The sequence below is a fragment of the Pleurodeles waltl genome, chromosome 8, assembly GCF_031143425.1.
Source record: "Pleurodeles waltl isolate 20211129_DDA chromosome 8, aPleWal1.hap1.20221129, whole genome shotgun sequence".
Classification (NCBI taxonomy): domain Eukaryota; kingdom Metazoa; phylum Chordata; class Amphibia; order Caudata; family Salamandridae; genus Pleurodeles; species Pleurodeles waltl.
This window is the reverse complement of record NC_090447.1, coordinates 1,456,323,958-1,456,340,872: the sequence shown is the minus strand read 5'-3', so window position 1 is coordinate 1,456,340,872 and position 16,915 is coordinate 1,456,323,958. Positions and strand designations below refer to the sequence as shown.

At 48.6% G+C, this 16,915-nt stretch overlaps 1 protein-coding gene across 1 annotated transcript in view; it reads left to right on the top strand.

Moving 5' to 3' along the window:
* Positions 1 to 16,692, top strand: part of LOC138248766 (T-lymphocyte activation antigen CD86-like) — a 224,301-nt gene extending 207,609 nt beyond the window's left edge. The window contains exon 8 of the mRNA XM_069202643.1: positions 13,754 to 16,692. Within this exon, the coding sequence (XP_069058744.1) occupies positions 13,754 to 13,802 (49 nt within the window). The 3' untranslated portion in view covers positions 13,803 to 16,692. The remainder of the gene's footprint in view (positions 1 to 13,753) is intronic.
* Positions 16,693 to 16,915: the final 223 nt, after the last annotated feature.

Here is a 16,915-nt window from a genome sequence, read left to right as displayed (position 1 = left end):
TAATCAGCAACCTTTTCTGCTCAGTTCTCAAGCAGAGTGTCCCATTTTACCACTCAAGTGGTAAGAGCACTGATTATTCATATAATCCAACCAAGGGGACATTTGCTGTTTCCAACTCAAAAAGAAAAGGGCCTTGTTGCCTTAAGTGAGGTCAGTTTTCATGGAACAATACAGTTCCTACAATTTTAGGATTGTATTTAAATTGTCTCTAGATACATCCTGATTAATGTTTCATGAGCTGTCAGGTTTGAGGCAGGAGTTTACACTTCAACCACTATGCGGTAAAGTTTCATCATGCTTTTTACCTGTTTCTGTCTACACACAGACCAATCATTCCTCCATGGGACCTTCCACTAGTTTTTGGTGGATTGCAGGACGCCCCTTTGACTCCTTTGCAGAATTTGCCCCTGATTTCCTCTCACATTATTGGTCGTCATATCAGCATGTAGCTTTGAGGAGCTTGGTTTCTTTTTTCATATCCTCTTTTTCTCTCATGTTTTGAAGGAGGCCTTCAGATGTCACCAGTTCTATTTACCCAGAGCATTCTTTCCTTAAAATCATTATGACCCTCATTAACAGATTGACAATTTTGGTGCAGGGATTCTGAAGGGGCCCCTGCACCAAAATCTGGTGATGACAATTTTACCTCACCACAATGGGAAACAACAACACAGACCTGGGAATATGGAGTCATCTTCCATGTGGTTTTCACAGGTATTGGGGAGGAAAATGTTGACATTTTTCCCCCTGATCTCAGTAAGAGGCCCTGTAGGAGTCGACAGAGTAGAGTCAGTCTGGTTGAAGAGTAGTGTTGTATCTTCTTTTATAATATTTCCCATTGTGGGTAGTAACCCTCCCTTCAAAGTCATGCATTGCTCTGAGAGGATGTTTCTTTGTTCTTGAGCATTGGTCCTTTTGTCTTCTGTGGAGCCCCACTGAAGCATTACTAGAATCCGGAACACCCCCCACTGAGTCATTATTGGAAGCTGGAGGCCCCTGACCTAAGCAATTTCTATGACTTTAACTTCGAAGCAATATACAAAAGTACAAAAACAAGTATACACTTAACACAAGCTCAAATATTGAATTTTTTTTTTTCATTCACAATTAAATATAGAAAATGTTTTCACGTATTCAATTTTGCTTCTTTATTTGCATACAATTTATTACTATTAATATTTAATTTGGTCATACAGTCACGTACCCCCTGAGTATGCTTCGTTGACCCTAGGAGGTCCTCAGACCACTGGTTAAAGACCACTGTGTATAGTATTGTTAGTCTCATCTTCAACTGACTAAATGTTCCAAGAGTGTCAGGATTAAAAGTGCCTTTTATAAACGCCTGTGAGAAAGTGCCTCATTTAACGTGGTTAGCTCCCCCCCTCTTTTTGGCAGGTATTTTATGTACTTTCAACATTGTTAGTGCCCAGGGCCCCTGCTAACCGGGTTCCCTGGGCCAGGTCTTTTTAGCTGATACCATAAGTCCCTAGTAAATGGTACTTAGGTACCCAGTGCATGGGGAACTAAGGGTAGACCCCTGAGGGCAGCAAAGCAGATTGTGCCACCCTCAGGCACTATGCATCCAAGTGCACCCAACACTGCTATTACAGGCGGAGTGTCCTGGTGCAATCCTACAATGCAAAACTGACATGTCACACAACCTGTGTGACCTGTCCACTACACACTGCCTGCAATAGAGGTAAGCCACCCCTCTGGCAGGCCTTTTAGCCCCAAGGCAGGGTGCATTATACTGCATGTGTGAGCACAGATGCATAAACAATATGCCCCTACTGTGTCCTTGCCACATCTGGGACATAGTAAGTGAACAGAGAAGCTAATTAAATGCCTGTGCTGGACACTGGTCAGTTCAAGTTTCACAGCTGCATGATGGCTACTCAAAAACCTGGGTTGTTTGGAATCAAACAACTCAGAACAATTAATCCAAACTGGTGCCAGTATTGAATTTATTGCAAAAGGTACACAGGGGCCAACTTAGAGGTGACCCCTGCAAAAGCTAACTAACCATAGCATTTTTGCTGGCTGGTCACAACGAGCCTGCCACCACCAGACAAGATTCTGGAACCTTCGAGTGAGGGTCTTTGCTGTCTGGGTTCAGAAAACACAGCCCTTCCTGGGCAGAGATGTTACACCTCCTCCCCCAGGAATGTGCTCAGCCCTGCCTGTGAGCTTCAAAGGGCTTGCCGCCCTTGAAACTCAACCCCCAGCCCTGCCACTGTAAACCCCCACTTTTGGTGGGAGCAACGATGGGAAAATGCACGTAGGACAGGAGGAGTGCCACCCCTAGCCTGCACCACCCCTAAGGTGTTGCATGCGAGGTGGCCCCTCCATTTCATTTTCCTCCATTATGCATGGCAGGAAAATTGCCAATCAGGGATAGGGTAGGTACCTCTGCCCACAGGAAGTGGTCACATGGTGGGTGTAGCCACCAGAAAAGAGAGATGACCCACTGGTCATTACTAGGAACTCTCCTAAACGACCACTAAATGCAGTATTTAGTGTGCACCCCTAGACCTGCAAATCTGATTCCAAGGACACAAGAAGGCCAGCAAAAAAGAAGACCTAAAGCTCAAGAACTGAAGTCCTGCTGCAAAAAGAAAAAGGTGCCAAACCCTGCTTGCTGCACCCAGGACTCGACAATCACCACTGACGGGTTGACTGGACATGGTACATACCCTACAAAACCCCAAAGGACTTTCATCCTTCTGAAAATTGCCAAGGACCTCCCTCCAGAGTGAGGGCTTCACTCCTTGCAACAAAGAAACAAAAACCAAGGAAGTCCAGTTCACTGACTGACTGCTGACCAAGGAACCAGACACAGCAGCTAGACTAAATTCCGCCCAACAGACCTGGAGGACAAACCATGTAAGTGTGCCAAGTTTGGTAGCACCGCAACCTCCAGTGGCTGATCCGTGCAATAGTCAGGGGTACTGGACCCCCAGCTTTGGACCCCCAGAAGAAAGGTCCATTTCAGACCCTCCGAGGACCAGAAGCAAGCTCCAGTCGAGGGACTTCAGTGCACATAAAAACCACCCCTCAGAGTGACCCTGCTGACCTGCAATCCACCCTCAAAGTGACCTGCCTCCTGGTTCCAGGGGCACCTTTGCACACAGCTCTTGGCTTACCTATCTGTTCTCCACCCTGCCTCTGTGGCCCCTGCACTGGAGAACCAGCTGTGCACTAAGGGTCTCCCTCTCCTTGCTACCTCTACACTCCAAAGGGACCCACCGGACTCACCTTGAAGTCTGCCTGTGCAGTGCTTTTCCAAGTGGTCCCCTGCAGCAGTCCTGCACAAGCTCCAAGGACTTTTCTGGCTCCTCTTCCGCTTCAACCGGTAGCTGCTCAAACTTCTCCGGCTTGTCCACAGGACATCTCGATGATCTCAACCTAAAAACAGAAGGCAACATTGATAAACGTATTGCGTGATTTTATATGCATTTTTAAAGTTTCCTCCCACTGATTCCCATAATGCGTAATTACGCACAAAAAGGCTATTTTAGGTAACATTTGAAAAATCATCACTTAAAAAGTACTTACCTGATTTTGATGATCTTGTCCTTAAAAGTTTTATAAAAATCTGAAGTGTTTTTGTAAATTGGTCTCGAGTTATTCTTTTGAGTGAGTGTCAACATTTATTGATACTTTGAGAACAACAAATGCTTAGCGCTACTCCAAGATTGGCCTAACTACTCAACCAAGCTACCATAACAATGTAAGAATTAGGTGGTCTATTTTTTACCTCTGTAAACCAAGGGGTGGGTTACTCGGACTCTCTGCACAGTGCACATCATTTCAGTACACTATGGTGGTCAGTACAACCCTGGCGGATGGTGTTAAAGCGGCAGTAAGACCACCAACACGCCGGCAGTAAAAAAAATGGAATTACGACCGTGGCGGAAACCGCCAACAAAGAAAGCCACTTTAACACTTCAACCAAACAGTGCGGCGGTCACCGCCAACAGTCAGGCAGAGGACAAAGTACTGCCCACAGTATCACAACCTACCAATCCGCCACCTTTTCCGGGGAGGATTCACCGCGGACAAAAACACGGCGGAAACAGGACTTCGAAGGGAAAACACTCACCTCTACACACCCCACGAGGAACCAGGACGTCATGGAACCAGAGCTGCACATCCTGCCATCCCTTATCTTCTTGCTCCTCTACCAGGAGCACGAACGCCGGCGGCGAAGACCATGGTGAGTACTGCACCTACTACACAAGGGGGGGGGAGGGAAAAAACAAGGACACACACGAAACACGCAACACCCCCACCCCACCCTCACTCACTACAACACACACACTAATACAGTATGATACATTACAGTTACAACTCCCAACCCCCCCCCTCCCCAGGAAGAGTGCAAAGACAAAAGAAAATGAGTGTAACCATTGTAATATATTAAAATCCAGTACGCAAAAAATATATATACACTATAAAAAAATATATACACCAAGAATAGTAGTCCAGGTAGTGCTCTATTAAAGTCTGTGGAACACTGGGCCCACACGGTATGGGCAAGGCCCACACAAGATCCCCGAACATGACAGAGAGAACACTGCAGGGGCATCATATAGCAATAAAACAGGCACCTCAGGGGGAGGGATAAGGGGGGCACCTCAGCCGGTTGAGTGCACAACACCAAATCCACGAGGGGGCCACATGCCCACTGTTCAATCCTGGGGAGTGTAAAGCCACAGTCTCTCAAGTCTCTCCAGTGGGTGGTTTGGCCACTGCTTTATCCTGGGGAGTGCAAAGCCACAGCCTCTCAAGTCTCTCCATTGGGTGGTTTGCCCACTGCCTTATCCTGGGGAGTGCAAAGCCACAGTCTCTCATGTCTCTCCAGTGGGAGGTTTGCCCACTGCTTTATCCTGGGGAGTGCAAAGCCACAGTCTCTCAAGTCTCTCCAGTGGGTGGTTTGCCCACTGTTCCATCCTGGGGAGTGCAAAGCTACAGTCTCTCAAGTGGATGTCTTTCTCCACTGGTTCTGGAGGGGGCTTTGTGCCCAGAGTGCTTCATCCTGCCAAGGACTGAGGTAGTGGATGTCTTTCTCCACTGGTTCTGGAGGGGGCTTGGTGCCCAGAGTGCTTCATCCTGCTTGTGACGGACTCAGTAGTGTCAGTGCCCTTGGCGCTCATGGGCCAGCGGTGCTTGTAGCGGCGGTGCCCTGTTCAGCGGTACTTGTAGTGGCGGTGCCCTGTTCAGCGATGCTTGTAGCGGTGGTGCCCTGTTCAGCGGTGCTTGTGGCGGCGGTGCCCTGTTCAGCTTTGCTTGTGGCGGCGGTGCCCTGTTCAGCGGTGCTTGTGGCTGCGAGGCCCTGTTCAGTGGTGCTTGTGGCGGCGGTGCCCTGTTCAGCGGTGCTTGTGGCTGCGGGGCCCTGTTCAGTGGTGCTTGTGGCGGCGGTGCCCTGTTCAGCAGTGCTTGTTGCGACGGTGTCCTTTGCAGTGACTCAGCTGCTGGCGGTCCTTCATGGCCCAGCGGGGCTGGTGCTGGCGGTCCTGTCTGGCCCAGCGGGGCTGGTGCTGGCGGTCCTCTCTGGCCCAGCGGGGCTGGTGGCCTCCTGGGCAGCGGGGCTGATGGCGGTGGCCTCTTGGGCAGCAGGGCAGGTGCTGGCGGTGGCCTCCTGGGCAGCGGGGATGATAGCGGTGGCCTCTTGGGCAGCAGGGCAGGTGATGGAGGTGGCCTCCTGGGCAGCGGGGATGATGGCGGTGGCCTCTTGGGCAATGGGGATGATGGCGATCTTCTCCGCTGTGCTGCTCTTCCCAGACTTGCTGACTTTCTTGTGGCCCTTCCCCACCTTGGAAGGTGTTGCAGCTGACTCCACACTCCCACCTGTACCCCTGGGAGCGGCTTTGGTGGCTGGAGTCTTCCCCCTCCCCCGCCGGGCACTGGCCAACTTTTGATGCTTCACAGGTGGGGTACTGTCCGTGCTGTGGCTCCGTGCCACACCCGGCTGCCCTGGTGGCCAGTGCACTCCAGATTCCGGTGACTACAGGCACCACTGGTCCCGGAGATGTTGTGGCTGAGGTGCTAGGTTGGGACCTGGAGAGTCGGGCCCTAGGAGACGGATGGGGTGGGGGAGGTTTGGGAAAGAGGTCAAGGTTGGACAGGAAAAGTTTTTGGGAAACACTGGGACAGGTAGCTGGAGGGGGTTTGGGAGTGGAGGAAGAGGTTGTGGTTGTAGGAGGTGTTTGTTTGGTGACTTTGGGTGAAGGTGCATGTCCTGGAGGCTTTCGTGAGGTGGATGGCTGTTGGGTGGGTGTGTGCCTGCGTTTGTGTATCTTGGGAGGTGGCGTCACAGATACACTGGGAGAGGACACAGGGGACGTGTGAATGGCAGTGCCGGTGGTGACTGCACGTGAGTGGGGTGTGGTGGTGTGTGTGCTGGTGATGGCAGTAGTGGCTGTAGATGTAGTGCATGCAGGTGTGAGTATAGACGAGGAGGAGGGGGACACAGTGGAGGCAGTGGATGTTCGTGTTTCTGCATGTGTGTGATGCTTACGTGAGTGCCTGTGGGATGTGTGGTGCTTATGTTTGCCTGAGCTTCCCTTGTGTGTTGACGTGTGTGCATGCTGGTCTGAAGGTGTGCTTGGGATAGGCTGAGGTAGAGGGGATTGCGTCTGGGTGGAGGAAGTTGGAGGGGGGAGGCTAGACACAGGGACAATGGCTGCCATCAGTGCTGAGGCCAGAGTCTGAAAAGCTCGCTGAAGGGCCGCCTGACCAGAATGAATGACCTCCAGGAATGCATTTGTTTGTTGCAACTGCCTTTCTACACCCTGGATGGCATTCAAAATGGTAGACTGCCCAACAGTGAGGGACCTGAGGAGGTCAATGGCCTCCTCACTGAGGGCAGCAGGAGTAACTTGGGCAGGGCCTGAGGTGCCTGGGGCGAAGGTGATGCCCACCCTCCTGGGTGAGCGGGCACGGGGCAAAGGCTGAGGGGCTGCTGGGAGGGCAGAGCTGGTAGGGGGGGTGGTGGCTGTACCTGTAGATGCAGGGGGCACAGATGTTGCCGTCACCACAAGGGAGCTCCCATCAGAGGACGAGTCCGTGTCCCTGGTGTCAGCTCCTGTCCCCGCTGTGGAGCTCCCCTCGCCCTCCGTCCCACTGGTGAACTCCGAGTCCATAGTCTCGCCCTCCAGGGCCATGTGGGATGCAGCTCCCTCCTGCTTCGGTGCCACTGCTCCTCCGCCTGATGAGGCTAATGCACACAAGAACAGGGAGACCACAAAAAGGGGGACGGCGACAGAAGAAAGACATGTTCAGTGCATGCATTACCTCTATCGTTGGCGGACACGACAGACACAGAAGCCCCCTGCACTACGCCGTGCACTTGGGATCCACTGTTCAATCCCTGGAACATGGCCTACAAGGCTATGGCCGACATCTGCATACATGGATGACACAGGAACCTGACTAGGTGTACTTGGCACTGTCCACAGGTAGGGTGGGGTGCCACAGGGTCTGCCAGAACAAGGGGACCTAACTAGCACACTTGCCCTGGCCTAGGGAAATCCACAGCCCACCTCCCCCACCCAGACACCTCCACTGCGCACAAAATCAGCAGAATGAGAGTGTATTTACCCCCTTGTGGCTGCTGTGATGCCCCCAATTGCCCATCCAGCTCCAGGTACGCCACCGCCAGGATCATGAACATCAGGGGGGTCATGGTGCGACGGGCACCCCTCCCACGTTGGGAGGCCATCCCCAGCTGGGCCTCCGCCGTCTTCTTGCTCCAGCGGCGAATGTCCTCCCATCTCTTACGGCAGTGGGTGCTCCATCTGTGGTAGACCCCCAGGGTCCGGACGTCCTTGGCGATGGCACGCCAAATATCTTTTTTCTGGTGGGTGCTGACCTACATGAATTGTACAGGGGAAAAGAAAAGTTATTACCAAATGCACTGTCACAGTCATTGGCCCCCATCCCTACCCTTGCCATGATGCACATGCACTCACCGTCGTTTCATGCACGCCTCAATCCCCCCCCATCTTTCATCCACCCCACTCCACACAGGCATAGCCCATACAGCATGCTCCCAGTGTGTTTACCTGTTTTTCTGGAGGACCGCAGAGTAGTATGTACTAGGGGAGGACCCGATCCACGAGTTTCTCCAACTCCTCCGATGTGAAGGCAGGGGCCCTTTCCCCAGACGCATGAGCCATTGTCTCTTCCAGACCGAGGTCACAGCAGCACTTGCAGTGTAGGTCCTCTCCTGTTGAAGATCAGGTATTGAGTGATTGAACAGATAGAAAATGGCGGTCACGTCCTCAGCGGTGCATACCATCACCGCCGGCGTACATCGTCATTGGCTCCTGGGACCCATAGGGTCCAATGTTAACCAATGCAGCATTGCGCCGCGATCTTCGACCGCCTACCGCGACGGTGTACAACGCCAGCGCAGTTACCTCACATCCCATTGTCCCACTTTACAGGTCAGGCAGCCGCCATTTCAGGGGCCCACATGGCTTAATTTTTAATTGTGTCACACATACCTAGGCCTTGCCTCAACACTCATACAGTCCAATTTTCGGATTATGATTAGTTTTCGGTGTAAACTGTGGGTACGTACCTCTGAGTTGGTTGACTCTGTGCTCGCTGTTGTCCTTCATAGGCACCATCCGCCGGGACATGTGAGGAGATGGCGGCATCCTCCGGTGTACAGACCGCTGGTGGACCTGTTGACAATGGAAGAAAGACATGAGATCATCACCTACAGGCTTGACCGTGCCACAATCCAGGAACTGTGTGCCCAGTTGGAGCCAGACCTGATGTCAGCTATCCGCCATCCCACAGGAATCCCCACTCAAGTGCAGGTGCTGTCAGTACTCCATTTCCTTGCAAGTAGGTCATTTCAAACAACAGTGGCCATAGCATCAGGGATGTCCCAGCCTATGTTTTCCAACGTGTTGTCCAGAGTGTTGTCTGCCCTGCTGAAACACATGCGGAGCTACATCGTTTTCCCTCCAGTGGAGGATTTGCCTACAGTGAAAGGAGACTTCTATGCCCTGGGACATATCTCCAACATCATAGGTGCCATTGATGGGACACATGTGGCTTTGGTACCCCCCCGCAGGGGTGAACAGGTGTACAGAAACCAGAAGAGTTATCATTCCATGAATGTGCATATGGTGTGTTTGGCAGACCAGTACATCTCCCATGTTAATCCCAAATTCCCTGGCTCCGTGCATGACGCTTACATCCTGCGGAATAGCAGCATCCCTTATGTGATGGGTCAACTCCAGAGGCACTGTGTGTGGCTATTAGGTGAGCACCTGGAAGCAAGTCAGTGGGAATGGTTGTCTGGGGATATCCATACAGGTTAGTGTGTGTCTAACAGTTGTATCTCGGCATTTGCAGGTGACTCTGGTTACCCCAGCCTGTCATGGCTACTGCCCCCAGTGAGGAATCCCAGGACAAGATCAGAGGAACGCTACAATGAGGCCCATGGGCGAACTTAGCGGATAATAGAGCGGACCTTCGGCCTCCTGAAGGCCAGGTTCAGGTGACTCCATATGACAGGTGGATCCCTATTCTACTCACCAAAGAAGGTGTGCCAGATCATCGTGGCCTGCTGTATGCTTCACAACTTAGCTTTGCGACGACAGGTGGTTCAGATGGCGGTGTTGTTGCAGCTGTGGAGCCTGTGGACAGTGAAGACGAGGAAGCAGAAGAAGAGGACATGGACAACAGAAACTCGGTGATCCTGCAATATTTCCAGTGAGACACAGGTAAGAATACAAACCTGCCTACTACATGTACTTTAACACTACTACCTCTCTCCTGTCTGTCGTTTTCACCCAGTGTATGGTCACTGAGATGTCACTTTCCCTTATGAATGCACAGATGTGTGTCCCACATTGTGACATCTGCTTTGTTTCCTCATGGACTAGAGCTGTGTGACATAGGTATGTTGACATTACAATTGAAAGAGCATTTTGCCACTGTAATTGCTAATACAGTATTTCGAAATCACAGACTGACTCCAGATTGTTTTGTTCTTCAAGGGTGTTTATTTAAGTGCTCAATATTGGAGGGGGTTGTAAAATGGGGAGGGGTGATGGTGGAGGAATGTCCATGGCAGAGTCCAGTCTATTAGTCTCACAGGTGCATTGCCCAAATGGGCATAGGAAGTGGAGCTGGGGCAGCTTGGGGATGGACAGGGTGACAAAGTGGGACAGAAGGATGACATTCAGAGTGGTCTCATTTCTTGGCGGGGGTCTTGGCATCATTCTCTGTCTTTTTCCTGGATCTCAGGGACTGTTTGCGGAGTGGTTTTCCATCTGCAGGGCGGTGGGGTGCTGGTGTGGTGGTCCTGTGGCGGTGCCTCCTGTCCACTAGCCCGATGGAGGTGGTGGGCAGTTCATCGTCCAGGCTAGTGTCAGGGGCCCCTTGTTGTGCCACAGTGTCGCTCCCGGTGTTGCGTACTTCCTTCAGCACCCCTACGATGGTGCCCAGGGTGGAATTGATGGCTCTGAGTTCCTCTCTGAAGCCCAAATACTGTTCCTCCTGCAGGCTCCTGAAACTTGGCCAGTACCGTTGCCATTGTCTCCTGGGAGTGGTGGTAGGCTTCCTTGATGTTGGAGAGGGCCTCATGGATAGTGTGTTCCCTTGGCCAGTCCTCCCCCTGTCGCACAGCAGCCCTCCCAGTGCCCCTGTGTTCCTGGGCCTCCATCCTCTGGACCGTGTGCCCACTACCACTGCCCCCAGGTCCCGGTTGTTGTTGGGGTGGTGGGTTAGCCTGGGTTCCCTGTTGTGGTGGACACACTGCTGCTTGACGTGTCCTGGGGACAGAGGTATGGGCCCGCTGGGTGGGTGCTGTGCTGTTGTTTCCAGAGGGGGGAAGCTCTGTAGTGGCCTGTGACTGTGTCAGGGGAACCGACTGTCCCGAGGTCCCCGATGGGCCGGGATGGTCATCTAGATCCAGTTGGACAGAGCTGCTGTCATCACTGTGGGCCTCTTCTGTTGGTGGTGTGGACATGTGTGGACACTCCTGTCCGGTGACGTTGGGTAGGGGTCCTGCAGGGGTATAAAAGGATGTTTATTACATCCGTGCGTACCATGGTGTGCAATAGCTGGGTGACAGTGTACCCCAGTGCTTGCATTCCTGTGTGGGACCTTGTGTGATGGTGGTTTAGGGGGTGTATGGGTATGTGAGTGGCCATGGTTTGGTGATGGGTGTCCATGCTTGGTGTTGGAATGGGTGGGTTGTGATAGTGGGACATTTGTGAGGTGTAGGAGTGATGGGGGTGAGGGTGAGGGTCGGAGTATGTGATGGCATGCAGGTAGGGTGGGGGATGTAATAGTAAAGCTTTGCCTTACCAGAGTCCATTCCTCCATCTACTCCTGCAAGGCCCTCAGGATGCAGAATCGCCAAGACCTGCTCGTCCCATGTTGTTATTTGTGGGGGAGGAGGTGGGGGTCCGCCGCCAGTCCGCTGAACCGCAAGGTGGTGTCTGGAGACCACGGAACACACCTTCCCCCGTAGGTCGTTCCACCTCTTCCTGATGTCATCCCGATTTCTTGGGTGCTGTCCCACTGCGTTAACCCTTTCCACGATTCTTCGCCATAGCTCCATCTTCCTAGCTATGGAGGAGTGCTGCAACTGTGATCCGAATAGCTGTGGCTCTACCCGGATGATTTCCTCCACCATGACCCTGAGCTCCTCCTCAGAGAACCTGGGGTGTCTTTGCCGTGCCATGGGGTGGTGTGGGTGATGTGTGGAGTGGTGTGTGTAGTGATAAGTGAGGTCACATTTAGTGGTGTGTAGTGTGAGGTGCGTGGAAGTTATGTGGGTGATGGTATTGTGTGTCTGTGGATGCTTGATAGTTGTTTGTGGTGTCTCTCTCTGGCCTTCTCTCAGTAATTGTGGTTGTAGGGGTTTCTGGGTGATGTGGGTGTGTGCTTTATATTGTAATGGGTGTGTGGGAGTGGTGTGTGTATGTGTATCAGGTGTGTGTATTTGGAATTGTCCAATGTGGCTGTGTTTTGTAAGAGTGTGTGTATTTTGAGCGCAGCGGTGTGTACCGCCAATGGAATACCGCAGTTGAAAGACCGCCGCATGGATTTGTGTGTCGTGATAGGGTGGGCATATTTCTGTTGGCTTGACGGTGGAGGTTTTGTTATCGCCAGTTTATCACTGACCTTTGGTGTGGCGGACTTGTGTGGGTGTCTCAATTTTGGCAGATTCAGAGCTGTGAGTCATAATAGTTGTGGCGGAATTCAGCGGCCGCGGCGGTGTGTTGGCCGTCTTCTGCACGGCGGTAAGCAGCTTTTACTGCCAATGTTGTAATGAGGGCCTATAAAGAGATTCTGCCTCCTACAACTTCTCGTTCCGGTGTGCCTTTGCTAAACTCCTCATACCGATGTCACCTTTGCATGTTATCTTCTCTCCCCTGATGCGTCAGAGGCCAGACAGGGCCTGGCTATGCTCCCACCTTGTTCTTGCAGAAGTTTCACCGGGTGCTGATCCACACTTCAGTGTTACTGAGCCTTGTCTACTGTAATGACCTGAGTTGGTATGCCACCCAGAGTTACCGTTCAAGTTCAGATACCGCAAATTAAAATGGGGGCCTCAGAGGTATGTTCCTGTCCTTTTAACTTGGTCTTTTCTAGGGAAAGCTTCATTCTTTGGGAGTACAATGGGCAGTATTTATTTACTTCCAGAGTGCATCTTCTTTTCATTAATTCTATTATTTGTCTTTGAGTTATGTGAAAAGAATCTTAAACTTTCTTCCACCAGTTTAAGCAAAATGCTGAAATTCATAATTGTTTCTGTTTATTCACAAGCTCAGGTTTGCTCTGTGGTGTCAACATCATGTGGTGAAATAAAGGTGACTCATTTAAAAGATATTCATCACGAAGCTACATGGGATTCCCTCTTGAAATTTTAAATCAATGCCAGTAGCCCCTGAGAGTTCTCTGAAAGGCCTATTGGATATTTTCTTTTGATTTCACATGTTGCTTTTATCAATTTCTGACTAAAATTATTATTGTTGTTTCCTCATCTTAATGTGTGTGTGATATACATTTTGCTCGTGTTTTTGCTTTTGCTGAATGCTTAAGGAGTAAAGTTCTGATGATGGTGAAAGATGAGGAATTAATGTCTAAACAATTGCACATTGATATTCTTCATTGGGCTGAGTACAATTCCCCGAAACAATCCTTGCATCCACCCGATTTCGCAACTGGTTTCAATATTCTGGTTGTGTAACTGACATAGGTGTTCGATTAAATGCAATGTTTGAGGGCTAGGTTGGTACTCATGGGTTACTACAAATATTACACAATAAATACTTTGCTTCGTCTTCGATCTCAGAATGTTGATGAGACACAATTTTGAGGCCAAAATATTAGAAAAAAATTGATAGGTGGAGTAATCTAGATTTTCTACATCCAAGTCCACATGTATGTACTTACATGGTACATATATTTTCAAGGTACATAGATATGGAGTTAGAAATGGTAGACATATACTTCCCTATATGCACTTACCTTTCTATATTTTGTTCCTCGTGCTTCTATCCTTCATATTATTGTATCACGATATCCTAGGCCTAGATAGTCAGCAATACAATTATTATTTGTATTAACTGATTCATAGTTACAGTATTAGGATAATCAAGAATAAATTTGTATCATGCTTGATTAACCTTCCTCTTTGGCTGTCACTTTAACAATAATATGAGTGGGATATTTTTGGCATATTTTCTAATCCTTACCTGCTTTCTTTGCACAGGGGTGAAGACAGAGGACTTATGGCCAATGATGAGGATTCAGCCGTGTGAGTCCAAAGGGAGTGCTAGAGCTGAGGTTTCATCCCTGAAGAAACTAAAAATTCAAGGAGAGATAATAAACCGTACCACAGATTATGTGTTGAAATGAAGCAAGGCACAGCTTTAACAAGTCTCGCCTCTTCCTTGGAATCAAATATTCTTCTGTCAAGGAAGCCAGTGCAACAGTATCATTATCTGGTGGACAGTGTGTGAGCCGGTGTATTGAGAGGAACAGGAAACGCTGAAAGAGTATTTTCTGCAAAAGCAGATTCCCTCTGTCCTAAGCATTGCCAAAGAATGACTATTTGGGATTGTCAGCAGCAGTTACTCCTATGTCTTCTCACCAATGACAGTTCCATTGACAGGCTAATTGAGATGCAGAGGATACGTCAGGGAAAAATCTCTTTGTGTGACATAGCAGGAGACGGGCAACACAGCGGCAAAGATGTTTTTATGTATTACTACTGGCATTAGAGGGGATGGATTAGACATGCAGAGAGGAAATAAGAGACCTCTATTGGTATGGAATATCCATCTCCTTCAAATAACAGCTTATGTAATATCAGAAGATTATTTCAACAGATCTTGGAGCTTCGGAATGTAGACGGCATCTATCACTTCTGATCTATTTGATCAATTACAAATGTGATCTAGGCTATATGCTGAGTGCAGAATATAAGGCTGGACTTATGCAGAAGAGCACATTTCTCTTCAAAATGTGTGCCATATTTTCTGGCCATATGAGTCCCAATTCACAGGCTGGTCCTGTTGGTGAGGAGAGGGTGCGTTCTCTTAGTTGCCCACTTTATGGATAGCCATTCACTTACAAGAGCCTCCTATTTAAGGGCAGGTTTCAGCCCAACCCCATCATCCATACCATCCATGGGATCGGCATTAACAGGTATGGGCATTAAAAGTGTGTTATATATCAATACGATATACCAGTGCATTCCAACCTTTGGTTTAGCTTTGGAAGTAGAGTGATATACTCAATTTCTCATGACTTAGCTAAGCAGTTTATGGTGGGGCCCTGAAATGATGGTAGGGGACATTCATTCTTCCCATTACCAGTGCACCTTCCCCAGTGCAGCCTTTTTATGAACCAGGACTGTTGTATAATAAACTAGGAATGGCATTGGAGTCAGTTGCAGATCTTGTAGCAGCTCTCTTTGAATAAGGTGTGTTTTCCCCAGTCAAATAGTGTCCACAAGTAAGGTTCAGGGCATGTTTGATTCAGTTTGCAGATTTGATTGATGCCATGAAACTTGGCTGCAGATATCAGAGTTGTCCTATGAGAGTAACCAACAAAAACACTGTGACAGAGTCACATTGTGCTATATTGTAAAAGTGAGCAGCAGACCAGTTAACGGTGCAATGGGCCTAGAGCTTTTTATCGGTATTGCTAGTCTTTGCTGCTTATTTCTTTCTAGCGTTTCTAATTTTGTAAAGGTTAGGTAGTGATGAATTGTTTAGGTACACTAAATATAAGCTGAACGCAGATTTAAACTAATTTATTGAACCTTTTACGTTTTTAAGAGCTATATATGTTTTAGAATAAGATGGGATCAGATGTAGAGGTGAGGGTTGTGTGAGTACTTGTATCCCTGTACTCCAATAGTTGTGAATGCAGAGAGTTAAGAGTAGAGAATGGCCAATAGAATAACGTGTATTTGTGTGGTTTTATTGACAGCTAACAGATGTTTATCTTTACACAATAACTTAAAAGAATGAATGGCTGAGGGGACCCTCTGGAGTTTCAACCTCTGACAAGGAGGTTCAAGCAGTACCTACAGTTGTCCACTGGGCCACAAGAACCTGGCAGGTGAAGATAAGTTGTCTCTAGATTACTCTTCAGAAAGATTCAAGCCAGAAACTCCATGGACTCCTTCCCTGGTCCATGGAACAACAGTACTGAACATCAGCCAAGCAGGTCAAATAAGAAGAGCTGCCTGGGGCACCTTCCAAAACAAGATGCATCTCCCAAACAACTGCTGCTCTGGAAGACATTTAGAGTGCACCAGCCCACGCTGTAGTTCACAACATCAACACAGAGGCTTTCAAGTTGAAGTCACTCCAGATTTCTGATGCCACATTGGTCCCTTTTGCAACAATTCATGCCTCAATCGATGGCAAGAGAAGAACAAAGATGGTAACCATTCCACCCACAAGAGAAGAACGAAGAAGGTGACCATTCCACAATAAGAGAAGAATGAAGATAGTGACCACTCCAAAACATCTCTGATGAAACCAGTGTAGACCGTGTGATCATGTACCTGGATGCAATGTGCACAGGTGTACAGAAAGGTCTTAATTCGAGGTTCGAATGAGTGCACAGGGCATGTAATTGACGGGGTACCGAAGATTGCTCTATTCATGTTTTAACTCACTGTCATTGTTCATCTAACAACATTAAACCGCCTAACAAAAACTTAAAGATACAAACACCCTTAAGTTGATCAATAAGCAATGAATAAACAAACATTTCAAAATCTTCACCTCAAGAGGGTATTCAAACATTTAAAAATTTCAAAAAATATTTATAAGATTTTACAGGTACTTTTTTCAGATAAATGTTGATAAACGCACATAGAAAAGAACAAATTAAACAGCGCACGTATGTCCAGCAGTCCACAAAGACAGTTGTTCTAAGTGCATTTGTCCTGCAAAACAACCAATTGTGTGCAATTGTGCTAGAATTCCAGTAAGGAAACTATGGGGCAAAATATTCTGTAAGCTGTACTGTGATTTATCTCTGCATTAACCTCCATCATGGAAATAATGTAATATATTTTATTTGGTTGTGTTTCATGGTCGGATATTATTAGAAGACAATGCAGTCCGCTTCCACTTCTCTCAGAAAAGTGTTTTGAGGGAAAATTAAAAATGTGCACCTTGCTTTGTCAGAATTGTGAATCTTTCATTTACTATTGTTTGTGATTATAATGACAGATTTTACAATTTCTACAAATTATATTTTTCACTATAGCATGCTGGCTAGCCCAAACAACTAAACAAATTAATTAATTTATTTTCAGAGAACTAGAACTCAGGGCTCTGCTTGGTCAGTAAGATTGGGGTTGAGTGTGCTTCAGGCTGGCATATAATGTTTATATACATAATAGGAC